A 19,190-nucleotide genomic window follows, 5' to 3' on the forward strand; every position below is an offset into this window, starting at 1 on the left:
AGCACTGGTCCCATACCCACTGGCATCTGTGTGTAGTTCTGTAGGTGCTCTCTCATCATACAGACCAAGTACAGGGTCAGTCGTCAGAGCTCTTTGCAGCACACCGAAAGAAAAATAAATGTAGCACCAGCTTTAAACAACTCTTGCAGCGATGGTGACCTACGTTGTCCTGCACGCACATCTTGTTCATCTTCGTCGTCCCATAGTTGGCATCGGCTAAGATCGGTCTGCTGTCTTCTGGCATGGGCATCATCAAATATATGCTGCCTTTCTCCACAATAGTGCACCACATGTCCCGGTCGTCCACAGCGGAAACATACTGGTTGGTTATCCTGCATCCTCCAGACGTCAGTCTTCCTTGATGCCCTCATGCGGCATTGTAGGAAAGTAACTTCGCCTGGGTGTTGACTTTTTCACCGTTTTTAAGAGAAATAAAGGACGAGAGATTGGATTCAATGTCTGTTCCACTTCTTCCCTTATGACCTCTTGAAGCATCTTGGTTTTTTGCTCGCCGTGCAATCCAAGTGCCTTCTGAACTTCCTCTCACTATCTGACGAAGAACACTTGTGAAATCAGTTCCTTCCTCCATCACAGACATCGATACGATGTTTGGAAACTGTGCAAGCTTCTTGCATGTAATTCTTTTTTCATGCATTGTCCCGATATACTGGCACCATTTTATGAAGTTGTCTGCTGTCGAAACCACCTCCAGGAGTAGGGCTTGATACATATCCTCAGCAACACCCTTCATGAGATGTGCAACCTTATCTTCCTCCTTCATTCTAGGATCCACTATTTTATATGGCTCCAAGACATCTTGAATGTAGGATGCTGTAGTTTCTCCTGGACGCTGTGCGCTGCACATTAATTTATCTTCAGCCTTGCAATCGTGTCATTGTGTGTCGCCGAAATACTTGTGCAGTTCCACCTGGAGTACTTCCCAGCTTGTGAACTTCTCCTTGTTGTTATCATACCATTGCTTGGCAGTGCCCTCCAAGTAGAAAAATACGTTACCCAAACACACTGTGTCATCCCATTTGTTAAATTTGGCTATACGCTCATATGCCTTCAGCCACTTGTTTGGATCTTTGCCATTGTCACCAGAGAACCTGGAAGGATGTCTCATGTGGTGGAACACAGTTGCTGTCATCGTAACGTCCTTGTTTTCTTCTGTCTCTGATAGATTGCGATCTGTTGATTATGGCTCGAACTCGGGTTTCTCGCCTCGTAAACGGCGGCTCTGTCATGACCTGATGGGAGCCATTGTGTCGTCAATAATGTGTGCTATTACAAGTTCCAATACCCAGCATCTCCACCAGAATAATGTCATGTAGAAGAAGGTGTAATTAGATGAATGAAAAACACTAACTTCACTTAATGAAGGTTTATTCAGCACTTGCACATGCAAGAGCTCAGAGCAAATGCCTCTGGCCAGAACACATACGGTGTATGTACAGTTACAGAACATTCTAGTACAATGATTCTTGACATTTGTGGATACTTCTAGAATGTACTCGAACTGAATAAATATATTAAAATCTTGCAGTTCAGGTTAGTTTTGAACTCACGACCCTCCATGCAACAGTCCAGTATAATAACCAGTACACCACGGTGACTGTGCTACTCAGCTTCTTCTGTTACAATATAATGAACAAGGCACTATCATTTATATTAGAAGTGTGGCATGGGCAGAACATTTACTGAGAGCTAATGACAGAGTGATTAATAAGATATTCATTGCCGTGCCTGAAGGAACTACGAAAGTTGGAAGACCAAAACTAAGGTGGGAGGGAGGTGAGAGAGAGGACATCAGGAAAATTTGAATTCGGAATTGTAGTCCAGCACTAAACAGGAAAGAATAGATTAATCTTCTGTGAAAGGCTAAGGGTCATAAAGGGCTGTCATAAGAAATGTCTCATTAAATTTAAATATGATGGAAAAATAGTCATGTTTATCTGATTCAAACTGATCCCATTATTGAAACTTCCTGGCAGATTAAAACTGTGTGCCGGACCGAGACTTGAACTCGGGACCTTTGCCTTTCGCGGGCAAGCGCTCTACCAACTGAGCAACCCAAGCACGACTCACACCCCGTCCTCACAGCTTTACTTCTTCCAGTACCTTGTCTCCTACCTTCCAAACTTTACAGAAGCTCTCCTGGTTCGTGAACCCTACCATACACAAATAGCCTGTATCGGGAAATGGTGGTCTATTAGGGAATGGAAATTGTGATTGGCTGACCTACCTTTTAGCATCTTCAAAGTCCTTCCACACGTCCTCCATCACCTATCAAACTTACCTGCATGACAGATACCAGCATGTTGCACACCAGCATATGAACTCTGAGAATGAATGTGCTATGAAAATAAGTCTGGGTAAGTTGGCACACCCATAAATGTATCACAGACAAATCTGGTAAAAGCCTAACATATTTTGTAGGTGTATATTTGTTATAGTAGCTGCAAAAAGTTAAAACACTTTGATCAGAATTCACAGTACTATTACAAATTTTAATTTTCGATCTTGGAATGTTCAGAGCCTGTATAGACCAGGAACCATCCAGACTATGGTCTCAGAAATTAACCGACATAAAAAGGGACCTGGTGGTGGTACAAGAGACAAGATGGCTAGGAAAAGGAACTCACAAAGAGGATGAATACACACTATTTTAAAGCAGATGTGTAGATAAACACGAATTCGGCACTAGTTTTGTAATACACAACAAAGCAGCGAATTCGGTGAAGGAATTCAAAGCTGTTAACATGAGAATATCCTACATAGTACTCAGAAACCAAGTGTCAGACATCACATTCATCAATGTTCGTGCCCAAATGAGGATAAAACAGATGAGGAAAAGGAAGAGTTCTATGGCCGACTAGAACAAACAATTGAGATCACACCAACTAGAAATATCAGGATAGTGCTGGGAGATACCAACTATAGGAAGGCACAGTTTGCATGAGACCAATGAGAATGGTCAGAGGATGATCAACTTAGCTATCTCAAAGAACCAGAGAGTAAGTTCAACTTACTTCAAACACAAGAGAATACATAAGGGAACATGGTGTTCACCGGATGGAAGAACCACTGACTAGATAGATCACATCTTGGTGGACCAGCACTATAACTATAGAGTCATGGACGTCAGGTCGTATAGAGGAGCCGACCGTGCGTCAGACCACTTCCTCATTGTGTGCAGGCTTAAACTCAAGTTCACCTACATGCGTAAGAAGGGGACACTAGAACCTGCTTTGAATGTTGAGTAACTATGAGAAAGTGCCATTAAAGAACAATATGCTATAGAACTCAAAAACTATTTTGAGGTCCTAGAGACCCTAGAACCAAGAGAGAACGTGGAAGAAAGGTGGAAAGAAATAAAGTATGCGGTACTAAGTGTAGCGGAGGATATATTGGGAAGAAAGAAGATAATGAAGAAGAGGAAATAGTTCAACGAGACATGCCAGAAGGCTGCAGAAAAGAGAAGGAAGATTAGAGAAAAGTGGCTAGCTGACAGGGAGAATGAGCAGTAAAGGGAACATTTTATCAACATCAGAAGGGAGACAAAGTGAATCCAAGAGCCAGAGAAGAGAATATATCTAACCAGTTTGCTAGAACAAGTTGAGGCAGAGAGCCAAAACAAGAACTCAAGGCAATTCTTCCAATACATAAAAAATCAGGAACATGGATTTCAGAGCCCAACTTTTTTCATTAGAGATACGAATGGCAACTTGATGAATGACACGGAAAGAATTGTAGAAAGATGGAAAGAATACTTCTCAGAACTGTTGAATCGCCCAGATCAAGATGCGATATTACCTGCAAACACTATGGAGGAAAGGAAAGATGAAGAAGAAGAATTGGAAGTTAGTGAAGAGGACGTGAAGATCGCAATTGAAGGACTCAGAAAGCCCCAGGGGAGGACAGAATAACTTCAGAATTAATCAAGGAGGGAGGTGAGGGCTTACACTTAGAGATATATAAACTGATACAGTTGATATGAGAGAAGGATACACTGCCAGAAGAATGGAAATTGACTATAATATGCCCAATATACAAGAAGGAAAGCAAAATGGAATGCGGTAATTACAGAGGAATCAGCTTGTTGAATCTAATGTTCAAGGTGCCGTCTATCATTATTCTCAGAAAATTGCAACCATTCATAGAGAAAAGCATACAGGAGTACCAAGCTGGCTTTCGACCAAACTGATCGACAATAGATCACATTTTCACACTAAGACAATTGTTTGAAAAACATTGGGAATATGGTAAAGATATCTACAGCTTGTTTGTCGATTTTCAACGTGCGTATGACAGCATCCACAGGAGTAGCCTATACAATGAAATGCAGGACTTCAGAATCCCTGAGAAGTTAGAGAGAATGGTGCAAGCCTGTATGGAAGGGTCAAAGACAGCAGTACGTTTTCGAGGAGCCACGCCAGAAACATTTGAGTTTGAGACCGGCCTCAGACAAGGGGGTGCTCTCTCATGTGTTCAGTTCAATGTCATCTTAGAGAAAGTAATAAAAGAGTGTAGGCAACAGGAGTGGGCTGGAGTAGAGATGGATGGTAACTTCAATTGTCTCGCATATGCACTATTAAGTGTCTCAAAGCACGAGTTGAAAGAAATGTACCATAAAATGGACAATTATGCACAGAAGGTAGGGCCCAAAGCGAATCGAGACAAAACAGAGTTCATGCAATTAGGAAGAAGACAAGAGCAGGTAGAATTTCTTGAGATAGATGGCAAGAGGTTCAAGAGAGTAGACCAGTTCAAATACTTGGGATCTTGGTTTACCATGGAAAAAAACATGAAAATGGACATCAAGGAAAGAATAGCAGTGGGGATGAAATGCATGCATTCCCTCGGAGAGACGCTTGGCTCTAAATCGATCTCAGTGAACACTAAGATGAAAATTTACAACACAGTGATATGCCCAGCAGTAATGTACAGTTCAGAAACATGGAGCATGACTAAGCGAGAAAGGGAAAAACTATTAATATCTGAAAGAAGAGTAATGAGGAAGATATGGGGACCAGTTTTAGATAATGGAGGTGGAGGAAAAACGAGGAAATCTACTTTCTGATGCGACAACCAACTATCCTACAGAAGATAAAGAGCAAAAGAATACAATGGGTGGGCCATGTAGCCCATATTCCAGATGGAAGACAGGCAAAGATAGCACTAGCGGGGAAACCAAACACCAAACATCCCATTGGACGACCAAGGCAGTGCTGGATGGACGACCTGACGATGGATCTAGCATAAATTTTTAGACAATATGGTTGTATGGAGATGAACAGCGATTATTTTACTTATAATCAGTTATTCAAAATGACATTATTTATATTGCCGCCAACAGTTTCAACCTGCGATGGGGTCATCTTCAGGGCAATTTACACCATTTGGTCGCTTGCTGGAGTCGTCACCCTGCCTGTGTACAGTCGGTATCTACAACAGAATCCTCTGCCCGTCGCTACCAGATGGTCATCAGCGACGATAAAGTCTCAGCACTGAGGCAGTAAACATTGTAATAGTAAGAGCACCCAACTTGATAGTAATGGCATCGTGACTGACATAAGCTGTGTGCACGTCTGACATTGTCTAAAGTAGTGAATTTGGTGCAAATCAATAAATATCCCACAAACAAATTCATTTCCTATGTGACTCGACTTTTTGATACATTATTTACGTAATGTGCACAAGGACATGCGTATTTTGCTGTAACTGTGAAGCTGTCTCTCACATGTTGTCTGGCTGCTTCAGGTTCCAGCCACATTCTCTTGAGCAATGGTGCATACTCCCCCCTATTGCCAGTCATGGACGACATTGGCATCACACCTTCACTGTTGATGTTTTTTATATTAGAATAACTTCCATCAATAGCTTCATGTGATATGTTTGCAGAATGATATCTGCCATAATTTTGCCTACCTCCTAACTATTGCAATTCATAACAGTATCATGTCCTATTTTTCCTCTGTTTGTTTGTTTATTTAAAAAAAAAAGGGGGGGGGGGGGGGTGGGGGGCGCTTGACACCTTCACCTTGTCAGAAAGAAAGTGTGTCCATTGCTGCAAGCTGTGCAGTATCTCTGCTTAGGACACAGTTTGTGTCCATCCCCTAACCTTCAAAACTTTCCCAGTGCGTTTCTCATTCTTGTCACCTGCATCCCATTAAATTTTGTTTTCGTGGCCATTTCTACCACACTCTGTCACAATGGCAGATCTCACTCACTTCTGGCACTCAAGAATTTAGATGAATCAGCCAAATTAAAACTTGAATCTCTCATGATTTGCTACTCGGATCATATTGTGGTTTTGACCACAACTATTCTGATAAAATTCTCTGTACAGCTAGAGACACACATAATTTCTCAGTTCTTTCTTTCATTATTTTAATTTATCCAGTTATTGATGAGGAGTATGATGAGTGTGGACAATGGACAGACATAACACTACCGTACCTAAGTAGGCTTCACTAAAAGTTCACGTATTAGATTCTGGTGTGTCCAAAACAATTGCTTCAACATAAGAGTGAAGACCTCATTGAGGATTTTATACACAACTGCAGTATGCTCCTTTCCAGCTGCAGATCGCAATGTGTGCACTCCAAGAAGTTTCTGTTGGCTGCACAAACTTTGGTATATTGACAAAGCACCTTGATTGTAGCTATTGAAATGCAAACTGCTCTCCTGTCACTGATCATTCATTTACCAAAGGCAGCTGCAAGCTAGGGAGTTATTAGTGACTGACGTCCTCTTCTCGTTTTTACTTGGGACAACGGAATTTCAGAGACAGTTCCTGGAGCTTCATTGAGATCAAGTAACTCCAGTTCAGCGCTACTGGAACTCAGTATCACCAGCTGAGCAAGGGGGTCAGAGAAAACTATAAGAAAGGTCTGACAATGTCTTATCAAACTACTGAGACATGAGTAAAATTAACAGCATTGATTGAGTAGTGAATTATTCTTTTATTTTATTTTCATATGCATTTATAGCATTGTATTATAAATTCATAAATAATGTTCTTACCAAATTGTTGAATTTCGTATTTGCTTCAAATTTACTTCTTTCTAGCTGCCTCTGCTCACTGAAATTCTCATTTCTCTTTCTCAAATAGCTAGTGATCAATTGTTACAACTATTGGTTGACAAAAACTATTTATCTTTTTCAGTAGTAATTATATTTAAAGTATTACCACGTGCTATGTCAAGAATAATATAATGTATTTGAACAAAACAAGTTTATTATTATTATTTGTTTTCCATTTATCTTCATCAGATGACCTTCCAGCATGTTTTTGTTGTTGCCCCCATTGTTGATGCATAGCTTCTAACTTTACTTCACAGTTTCCCCCATTCCGCTGTCACAATTTGTGCTTTTTTCTCAATAACTCGACGTTTGCCACACATCTAGTTTGGTACTTTGACACACAATTAGCTTATATACCTATAAAATGAAAGACTACTGGGATGAACTGGGTTGGGTTGTAAAAGAGGAATGGCTCAGCTCACTCTGTCTTCTCTCTACCTGCCTTGGTGTCACTGTCATCATGTTGCCCAAAAAAGTCATCTGTGGAATGAGAATGCTTTTAGTTAAGGATACTTATGTAAACAAACTACCTTTACTGGGTAATTAATGAATTTCTCTTGCAGAAGTAATATTTTGCAAAGTTGATTTTATTTTTTCAGACTTTCCAATTTTGAAGGCCTACCCCTTGTCCGTATCCTACTGAGCCCAAATTTCACGCATCTCATTTTTACATGGAATGGAACCAAACTGGAGGAAGGCCAAAAAATTTATTTCATTGCTGATATCCAATTCTGCTCTGTGCACTTTTGTGGGGTTTTGGGACATGCTCTTTACCACCCATGTCATAGGTGTTACAAACATTCAACAAATTTGAATGATTTTTCATTGGTGATAAATAACATAAAACACAGAACTTAATTGTAGCAGAGTTTCTCTGGTGTTTCAGCAGATATTTGCTTTGTGTAGATAGTAAGCCAAAACAAATACTATTTATCACATGCTACATGTAATGTCTGGTGTCACCAAAAAATGTTGGTATCTTTCTTGAAAAAAACAAATGTTTTTAAAATGAAATTATACTAGTGTAACATTCAGTATAACAGTATGCGCTCTAGCACTTATCATACTTATACACATTTGTTTGCCACATCTTCCTTGCTCGCCCTGTCCCCTCCTGAGTGCCAACTTCTGCCTCACTGTCTACCTTTCTGCTGTAATGGAACAGTGCTTCTGGGTACTGGCTAATCTTAATGATTGTTTGGTTCTGTTAACATGGGTACATAGTGTTGGATGATGACTGCAAGTAAGTCTTTGTTATCACTGAAGGAGGAGATGCATCAACATTTCATATAAGTATGTACTTTTCAATATACGAAGACACCTAAATATTCCTTTGCATATGAATATGGCTTCCTAATCTGATGACTGTATGGCTCTCCTTCTGTAACAGATATGAATTTTTAATCTAATTTTGAATGAAATTGATATTTGCAGTATTGGTACAAGGAAAACCATTTTTATCAGTAGCTCAAAATGAAATACACATTGGTCAAACATCCATTAGATATATGTAATGCATTTGAATCAATATATTCAGACTCTGATGTACTATTCCAGTATCGCGTAGTCACATCTAATTGTCAGAAGTTCTGTAATCTTCCTTAGATGTGATCATCTAAGTGTTAGATACCAGTCAGGCAGAGACCTACAGCTTTCCCACCTGTTTTTTCAACTGGTCAAATGATGTTTCATGTAATGCCAGTTGAACTAGATGCATATGACATGACCAACCTTTAGTAACACACAGTTGGACAATGGTTGTTGGGACATTGTATGGTTTGCAATGAAAACTTCAGCCCAGTTTCTGTCTTAGGGTTGATCACATACAAACTTAATATTTTGTCCTTCTATATGAAGTATTTACAATTTGCAGAGGCTGAAATAACAGTTCTTTGGTGCAAGTGATTTGCTGTAAATTACTCATCAACAGAAGTTTATAAATTGTATTGCATTTAATCAACCCCAAATAGCTTTCACCGCAGTGGCATGAATCAATATGCACTTAGCACTATGAAAAGGCCTCAGTTGAAGATAAGTCTGCCTAATCTGTCATAGAGTGGCAGCAAGAGAAAACATATGTGACAGTTAAAGAAATGTGCAAGCTTTCAGAGGCAGTGGCTCCTTTTTCTGTCAGTTAGCTACATGTTCCATGGATCATTTTGCACAACAGACCATAAATATGTGGAATGAATTATTTTACATTCACATCACAAATTAGTTTGTTCATATGCTGAAAGTGAAGGGGAAGGAAGAGGGACGAAGGAAAATGGCTGGCGAGGCTTAGGAACTGGAGAGAGTTCGGAAAAGTCACCCAGCACCCTGGATCATGGGAGGCTTAGTAGATGAAATGAGAAGGAAAGACTGATTGTTGGGGGACTGCACTGGATGAGATTTGAAAATCTGAGAGCTTAAAGGTGGAAGATGGTTAATAAGAAAGACAGAGATTACTGACGAAACATCATGCAAGACTTAATAAGAGCAGAAAGCTAAGTGCATAATGTGAGGTACAAATTTGGGGTGGGGGGAGGGGGTCAGGCAAAAATAGATACATCAGTCAATAAAAGACATAGAAAACTAACAGGAAGTGAAGAAAAGAATAGTTACTGATATACTGAGACCGAATAAATTATAGTAAATTGAGCCCTGGCAGGTGGCGAGAACCAAGGACATGTTGTAATGCCAGTCCCCCACCTGTGGAGTTCTGAGAAACTGGTGTCTGGGGGGAAACAGGCACCAAGGTTATGACTGCCATGTTGTAGAACATGCTCTGCTAAAGGATATTGTGTGTTGCCAGTACAGACCCCCCCTATGTCCATTCATCCTAATTGATTACTTGGTGGTAGTCATATCAGTGTAAAAGGCCAAACAGTGTTTATATAACAGTTGGTACATAACATGTTTCACAGGTGGCTCTGCCTTGGATAGTACATGTTTGGGCAGTTACAGGGCTGATACATGTATGATAGTAGCCTTAGGGTGGGGAAATGGGTGCAGGAGCAATATACGGTCTTACCTGGATGCTGCACAAGTTGGGAGGGGAAGTGATGACTAGCTATTTATATGAGGGGGCAAAATGTTGGACATAATGGATCTCATTTCAGGCCACGATTTTACGAAATCTTAGGCTTGTTGAAGTAACTGATAGGTTTAATGTGGACGGAAGTGTGTAGCCGGCCTTCGGTGAGGTACAGATCAACATCCAGGAGTGGCACAGGGTTCGCAACAGGACCATGTGATATTTAATTGGGAACATGAATTTAGTGATTACAAAAATTTTAACAGGTCACCCTCCCCTTGAGTCCATATGACATCTAAACCAAACCAGGGGCCGAAGGCTCATGGATCCCAGAGAAGCACCCTTCAACAGGCCCTTGAAAAGTTGGCGTAGGAAGGAGCCATCCTCATTGCCATGGCCACACTATTGACCTGTTTGTATGTCTGACATTCGCCTTACAGCTGCCTCTTAAAAAGTTCTAGCTTACACAGCCAAAGGTTTCTTAATTTCATGTTGTTCCGGATTTGTACCACGTAGATCTATTCTGATGTAGACTTTCCATCACAATTAATTAAACTTCTTTCCTCTACGAAAGAATGCCAGTACCATCTTTACTACACAAGACATCTACAGTATCCTATAGCATTCCTTCATTAACACCGCGGTGGAGCGATAAGATACGATTACAATTAAATTCTATGTTGAAATGACATGTTTTTTTTGGTAATTGCTGACATATCTAGTCGCATGAATGCGCAGTCACGCGGTCTAAAACAAGATTGTTTCGAAAGTAATCTCTGGCATAACTGACGCGTGTCAAGTAGCGTTTCAGCGATCTTCCGTAGAATGCAAGCATACAAAAAAATTAGCTTTACCGATGTAATTTATATGTTTTGTGGATTTTCACGGTTACGGGCGTTTGTGTCTCACGTAATCGTAAACTAAGGATGCATGTCTATGCGCTCTTGCAGAACGACCAAGCTTTCATTCAACGATTCGGTCCACTAGGAACTGTCACACATACCTCAAGCAACAGCTGATGCTTCCAAAGATCTTACGCAAAGTTTGTCAGTACTTAGTAGTATTTTGCTTCTTGAAAGGTTGCTTTCTGAAGACTGTAGTAGTATTTTTATGAAAATTGTCTTATTCTCGATTATTACGAAGTTCCTAGTGTTTATAGCTCAGAGTCACGAAATAATGCGCTATTTCGTGAATCAGCTGTGGTTGTAGAAGTGTCATAACTTCATTCCAAACTGTATAGTATATGTTGTTGGAAATGTTGATGTAGGTAGCGGGTCCTGGTGCGAAGAGTGAAATACACATGTTCTAAATAGTTTACCGATGGATTTTTCTGGTGATCCAACAGGCAGCGAAAATACTGCCTTTGAGATAGATGAACAGTTGCGCAAACTGACAGTTAATAGTGACAATAGCTTTACATTTACCGAAACTCAGACACGCGAAGTGCTGCACGTAACACACAATGAAATCGTTTCAGAGTGCTTCAGTGATGCTCTTTCAGAACAGGCAGATACTGTTGACGGCGCCAATTTCAGTACATTGTCAACATGGGAATGCGTACCTCCTGAGTCGAAGAATCTGGACAGAGTTGTGGACGTTCTCTCGCCGGAAGAAGTTAGGTGGTTTTATAAAAGTGAAACTGAAAAGCGATGGCTAGAGTTTAGTGGATATGATTCTTTGCGAATAGAATATAAATATCAGGATGTGTTTCATAAGTGGCATAGTGCTCATTACCCAGAAGACAAGGAAAATGAGACAGAAGAGTCCAACGATACCGGTTGTGCCTTATTTTCAGAAAACGATAGCTTTAAACATGACGATTCAAGCAACAATTTCGGCAAGGCCGATTCAAGCTTTACAACAGACTCTGAGCATAAAATCGTCGTCCGTGGTGGATTATATGAAGTAGATCTCCATGCTTGGAAGTGCAATTCCATTTATTGGCCAGGTACATAATTTCTTATGTGAATACATCTTGCTTGAAGGACTATGTTATTCATTAAAATGAAGTAGGAGAGATAATGTAATATCAATTTGATACACATTTTAGGCATATTTTCAAGTCTGTCTGATGTGACTGCAGAATGTATCACCTTTTAACTCTGCATTTATAATGTTCATGTAATCACTATTGATTAAAATATTCATCTGCAGTGTGCTTATTCAAGTTTCTGGAAGCAAAAAATGGCCATTACTTAAAACACACAGCAATATGTAATCAATTGTATCCCACCAAACAAAGTATTTATCAGCATCTAAAAAAATTCTCAGATCCCCTTGCTTATCAGTAGTAGATTTTAATTAAAACCAAGAAGCTCTGAACAGTACTGAATTTGTTAAATTTGACGTCTTACAATGAATGAAATATTCTGTGTAACACTTAGCATGGGTGCAATTGATGCATTTAATAATTCAACAGCAGTGCTGTCGAGATTTTTAATTTAAAGTATTTGTTCCAACTGTAGCTTACATTATTCACATTTATATCACTTAAATGTTTTATGTTGCTTATTGTTGCATTTGTCATACAGTGATTAGCTGTGACAAGGCCTGTGTGTATGAAAAAAGGGGATTAGTTGTAGATGTATGTTTTGGTGTCTGGTTGGTATAGAAAAATGTCTTGGACAACTGTTGTTGTGCTATTCTGTTTTCGGCTTTTGCAGTGTAACATATAATTACTGAGGTTCTCTCAAGTCAGACTGAGTGATGACTAATACTGATGCACTAAAATTGTTGGACTGAACACTTACTCATCATTCTGAAGCAATGTTGTTGATGTTGGTTTAAGCCACCATATTGACATTAATTGTAATGAAACAGTCCCTTCTGATTTTATTGTCTGTTGGAGGAAGCCACCAAATGAGACTTAATTTTATTATGATTATCAGTCCCTGTTGTTGCTTCCCTCAGTAGTCACAATCATTTTCTGGAGACAGTGAACAGGTCCTCTGTTAAAAAATTGTAGAGCTTCAGTAACGCCCCCGACATATGAGCTCAGAATCCTCACAACAGTTATGGTGGCGAAGAATGCCTTATATGCTGCTTTAATTTTGTTTAATTTAAATAATGAATTTTAAGAGAGACCACTCACCAAAAAAAAAGAAGGAACACACACTCTCTCCTACCTACCTACCTACCTTACCTACCTACCTACCTGCAATAAATGTTGGCATGTTGTCCGCTACCTAGTGTCTGACAGTGCTACTGGCAAGCAGTGTGCACTTAGAATCTTGAGAGGCCAATTGAGGAGCTACTTGACTGAGATGTAGTAGCTCCGATTGTGAAAACTGACAACAGCCATGAGAGTAGTGTACTGGCCATAAGCCCCTCCATATACACATCAACTGATGCCTATTGGTTGTGGATGACATGGTCATCGGTTGGTACCATTGGTCTCTCCGAGGCCCGTACGCACAGAGAGATGGGCTGTGGGCTATGTTGGGTAAGCTGGATATAGGGAGAAAGATGAAAGAGGCAAGAAGAGAGTTGGGCATGGGTAGCTAGTGGCTTTCAGGGAGGTAGCTGGTTTGTTGCCTAGGAATGTGGGAGGGCAGAAGGGAGGGGTATCAGGTGCTTGGGATAGACATGTGGACACAGATGTGAAAGCTGCCAGGGAGTGGCACACAATGAAGGTGATGTGGGGACATGAAATGGGAGGGGGTTATAGGACAGAGTAAGGGGAAACTTTGGGGTGTGGAGGATTTGGCGGCAGGAGGTTAATGGAGATTGAGGTCGGGAACATTGTGGGAGTGAATGGTGTATTGCAAGGATAACTCATCTGCGTAGCTCAGAAAAGATGGTGACAGAGGGAATGATTTTGTTTGGTGTACTCCTAATTTTTTTTTTTTTACTGTTGGCTGTCCCTGATAGTGTTACACAGAACAAAATTTCACCGATTAATAGATTATATAATTGCTTTATGTCAGCACTTCATTCGTGTATTGAGCAGATGTTTGACAGAACAAATTAAACTTCATGAAAAGTCCTTCTTCCGCTTTGCATCTGTAACACCTTATTGAATTTTATGGGATGGAACATGGGATAGTGTGCTTAGGTATATCTTTCATGTTTTATTCATGGTCCAATTTTTGCTGTTTCCTTTTCAAGATATATCGTATGAAGTTAAGAAAATTAATGGCGGATTGAAAAGGTAATAGAGATGTTGTTAAAATAAAGGCGTTTCTATGCTTTTAAAACCACTTAATAGCCTACTAATGAGAGATGCTTCAAGTCTGAGCAAACATATGATAGGAAGTTACTGAATGAACTGGAATCCTGAAAATTCTGACACTCCAGTGCAGTGTTCTTGGAAGTTTTATTGAGGATATGTATCTGCTGTTGTATTCCAGGAGCTGGTGTACCATGTAGAGGGGGGAGCTTTTTGGTAAATACCTGTGGATGTAATGTTGTTCTGCTTTAATCAGTGGTTTCACTGATGAAATGAGAGATGTGTTAGCAGACTTCAGTATAACTTAGTTCAATGTTAGGTTAGACTGGAAGGTGATAGTATGGCTGAGAGTTGATAAAGACAAAGAATGTGTGATGAAAATAATCTGTTCTAGTTTCCCATTGCTCATTAATGTCTCAGCTGGAAACTTCTATTTTCCCACTGTTGTCTGCAAATTTTTAATATATTTGAATAAATTAAAAATAACAATGTCCTTGCCCAAAATCTGCACATTCCCACAGGTGTCCTGATTCAAAATACAATGATAGTTTGTTATGTAGCACTGATAAATAACTACATTGTTGACAGACTCACTATCAAAGCTGATGGTTTGTATCATATTTATCATTACTTCTGTGGTTTCCGTGCTGCACCTCTGTTCTGTACCAGTCACAAATGACTGCTGTGTGGTTGTCTGTATTCCCTACTCAGTCTTGCATAACCTATTCATGATATGTCTAAAAGTGACGTGCTGGAAGGGTAATATCACTTTATCCACATCACTTTCCGTATGTCTTACTCATCAAAGTATTCCTCTAGCAGTTTCTTGTCCTTGAAGTGAATATGAAATTAAATAAAATGTTATTAAATTTCATCAGTTGTTCCAGCTTGATAAAACTACTAGCTTCTTCTTTCATAGATGATTAACAGGTATTTAAATTGTACATTTTGATCACTTTGCGCTAACTAGCTTTACTGTGTAACTGTGTCAAGAGAAATCCCGCAAAACCTTAAACTTCACTCAGCTCTTTTCGTACTCTGTTTGTATACATTGTGTCTGACTGCTACTGGATGTGTGCTAACCTCACTTCTACAATTACTGTGATTCTTGTAGTTACGGAGAAATTAATTTTTCATTGAAATTATCTGGCATGGAATTTGTTAAGAGTTGTTTAATGTATGTGTGATATTTTGTTGACCAAACATCAGCAAGCAGTGTGCTTGATTGAGAGATAAAAGAACTACATATTTACTGGTTGGATGGAGAATAAAATAAATGTTTGTGTGCAGTCAGAAAATTATCTTGAACAGCATTTTAAGCAACTAACCAGAAAAGACTGTGCCTTTACCATGTTAGTATTTTTTTTTTTAAAGAGAGTAACAGATTGCTCTCTCTGTGATCCATCCAATGTGATTTGAGAGAGTTATTACAGTTTTGATGACGAGAAAGTCATGTTGGAAAGCACAGATAGTGAATCTTCATTATGTCATTTCTTTCAGTCTTCAAGGTCACTGTAATGCCTCAAAACACCATAGTAGCATATGTATACAACCACAGTTATAATAGTTGCTATTCTGCTTCAAGTTTAAAAGATGTACTACTTTACTTTTTTTTTTTTTCCTGTCTGGAAACCAAATCATAGTCTTTCCACACAGTAGTGGACCATGTGCAGAGCTTCTTTCTTGTCCAGCCACAAATCATCAAGGTTGCATCTGTAGGGACAGTTTGGACTGGCTAGGTGGTGTTCCATGTCTTGCACAGCACTTTATCATCGCCCTCATTACCATGACCCCATCTGATAATGTTTGTTTTCATGGGGCCACCCATTTTAAGGTGCAGTTCTGGGTTGTCCATGTTTCCCAGTTTGTTGTGGAGCCACCAGGCATTACCTGTTTCGGTGGATAGTCAGGTGGTGGTTCTTCAACGGCCACATTTAAGAGCCTTCTATGGGACCTGGTTTGTCTGAAGCTCTCTGTAAATTTGTGAGATGTTCTTCATAGGTAGGAATACGAAAAAGCAGTAGCTCTGTAAAACTTTGGTGGGGGGTGTGGATTTCATACATCCAGTTGTTATTTGACACGTTTCAGTAAGTCTCATGTTTCTTCATGCAGGTTGGCCCAGTTCATACTGGGCAGGCATATTCAGCCACAGAAAAGCATAGTGTTTGTGCAGTGGTTCTCAGGATAGTAGGTTTTCTTCCCATTTGCTATTTAAAAGTTTTTGCAAAGTATTATTTCTGGAGAACACCTTTTGATATCTCTCTTCACAGTGGTGTCTATATGTCAGAGATCAGTCCACTGCCATACCCAGTTAGGTTGCTTTATCTGTGTGTTCCAGTGTGGTATTATTGCAGGAAACCTTGAGCTTTCACGTTACTTGCCAAGATCATAGATGGAAAGTGGTTACTTGAATCTTCGAAGGATTAAGTCGGAGGAAGTTATTTTGATAATATTCTGATAAGTCCATGAGTGTTTTGTACAGCTTCTACTCCATGTCCTTGAAAACCCTCCCACGATCTGTATTTGCCAGGTCATCTGCATATTGGAAATGGTTAGTATGATTAGGTGTTGGCTAGTCATTAGTGTATTGGTTAAAAAGTAAGGGGTCCGGAACGATTCTCTCGGTCAGTCCATTTCTTTGGTTTCTCCATCAACTTGTTTTGCCATTGAGAACCACACAAAACTGTCTGTTTTGTGGGAGAGGCTCGATGAGCTTGACAAATTGGTTATCTCCTAGTGTTTTGTAGAGTTTCTGGAAGAGAAACCTATGGTTGAATGAATTGCACGCGGAGCTGCGGTTGACTATTGGTAGTTTTGTAATCTTTTTATTTTCATATCCTTGTTCTATACATTCTATCAACTACAGAATTTGGCTGGTAGATGATCTGCCAGGCCTAAAACCAGCTTTTTGAGTGGTAAGTTTCAGATTGATAGTGGCTTAAAATGAGTCTCTCATAAAATGTGTACAGGTGACAAAGAAGTGATATAGTTCAGCATTCTTTGGTGAATGTGGTTCCTTCCCAGGCTTCTGTAGTGCCACTGTTCATGCCTTTCTCCACAACCTTGGAAGCCTGTAAGTTTCACAGCAATGGTTGAAAAGCTGCAGGATCCACATTTTTGCGCCCAGGCCAAAATATTTGACCTGCTTCATGCACGTCATCCATGCTAGTCGCTATACTATCTGTTGTAGTATTGATGCCCTGATTGAGTTCTTTCATTGTGAAAGGTGCTGAGAGTGTATGGATTCCTGATTGTAAGGCCCTGTTGATTTTTTTATTTTCTGGTATTCTTTATTGAGCTTTCCATTCAAGAGGAGCTGATGGGCTACGTGGTTGTGTGTACCTCTGCAGGCCCTCCGGAGCCGTGTGGGTCACCATTGAGCTTCTTGATAAGATTCCAGGCTATTTTGCTGCTGTGTGTCGTGTCCATCCTCTGCAAGTTCGCAATCCATCTAGTCAGACTAGCTTCACTAGCTTTTCCATCAGTGCTGCATGTCATAGTTTCTTCATTGAAAAGATCTTTCTGATACAGTTTTTTTATATTTAGCGAGGAGTTGAGTAGGTCTTTGTGAGAGACCTGGATGAGCTGCTGTCTGTAGCCTTGTGGTATGTGTTGTCTTGAGATTCTTTGTAATATTTTTACAAATTCTTGGCAATTTTCAGATGTAGGGTAAGGTCCACAATGGATTTGTCAGATTCCTCCTGGAAGGTTATCATTTGGCCTTCCTGAAGTTAAATCTTATGCAGAACAGCACCTTAGCAGTCTTCACTGTGTGTATGCCTGTATCCCAGGTGGTCTGTGCTGGGTTCGAGGAATGGGCTGATATACCATATTAATACAGCAGTCTTGTATGTTGGAGCTGGTGATACAGTTATTGGGGTTGTAGCCCACTTCCATATTTTACTTGTGAAGAAACAGGGAAGTTTTGGGTCATGAAGAATGGACACCACTTGTATCTGACCACTCTTTCAACAGGTATCGATTCTCATGTGTTTTGTTTTACCCCCAGTTGATGCTGTGGCAATTGAAATATTCTCCTATGACTTTGGTATTTTGGTTTTGGCATCAAGAAAGTGAATTTTTCTCTTTGAGATTTGTGTATGGATGTGACTGTGAAGTTTTCACTTTTGATTGTTGGTATTTCAATGCCATTATTTGTGATTTTACTTACAGAGGTCACAATGATGGATGGTCTAATGAATGTAGCACTTAATTTTTTTCATTTGTAATCGATATTTCAGAAAATCCTGCATTTACCATTTACAAAGACAAAAAAATCCACTAGTTACTTTTTAGCTAACTGACAGTTTTTCATGTTTTAAATGACAAATATGGCACTGCCATGTTTGGAGTGTAATGCTCTACAGCTGGTCCCATTCCTTGTATTTAGTGTGTTGTTCCTTCTCTGGCTCTGTGAGTTTCTTGAGTGCATAATACATTCCATTTATGTGTTTGGCAGACTGTCAATAAGATATCATACTTGTTCCTTGTAATTCCCGTGATGTTTAGGCTTGCAGTCATCATATTCTGCTTTGAGAAGTGCCTGTTTTGATTATGATGGTGGTTGTTGTAGTGAGGGCGCACGACAGCAAGGTCCTTAGTGCTCATTCTAAAATTTAATGATATGAGTGTGGATAAAGGTCACAAAATTATTAAAATGGGAACTGCAAATAAAAACATAAAGGATGTCCTAAAAATATGAGTATGTGTGCGTGGCCACACATTGTTCACTGGAATAAGAAGGATGAGCCAACTGCTATACAACACACTGAAATCTCCAGCCTAAAGTCTTTGGCCAGAGTCCAGACACATAACAAAATTTTAAAAGCTCAACCACACTTTTCTTGCTATCAGCTAAATAGAGGACAAATCTCCACCTAAATTTGCTTGTGCCCACTTATCACAAAATAATATGCA

At 39.8% G+C, this 19,190-nt stretch overlaps 1 protein-coding gene across 1 annotated transcript in view; it reads left to right on the forward strand.

Moving 5' to 3' along the window:
* Positions 1-10,964: 10,964 nt before the first annotated feature.
* LOC126101357 (phospholipase DDHD1-like) overlaps positions 10,965-19,190 on the forward strand; it is a 181,296-nt gene continuing 173,070 nt past the window's right edge. The window contains exon 1 of the mRNA XM_049912025.1: positions 10,965-12,053. Coding sequence (XP_049767982.1) covers positions 11,426-12,053 — 628 coding nt within the window. The 5' untranslated portion in view covers positions 10,965-11,425. The remainder of the gene's footprint in view (positions 12,054-19,190) is intronic.

This window comes from Schistocerca cancellata, chromosome 9 (genome assembly GCF_023864275.1).
Source record: "Schistocerca cancellata isolate TAMUIC-IGC-003103 chromosome 9, iqSchCanc2.1, whole genome shotgun sequence".
NCBI classification, from domain to species: Eukaryota; Metazoa; Arthropoda; class Insecta; order Orthoptera; family Acrididae; genus Schistocerca; species Schistocerca cancellata.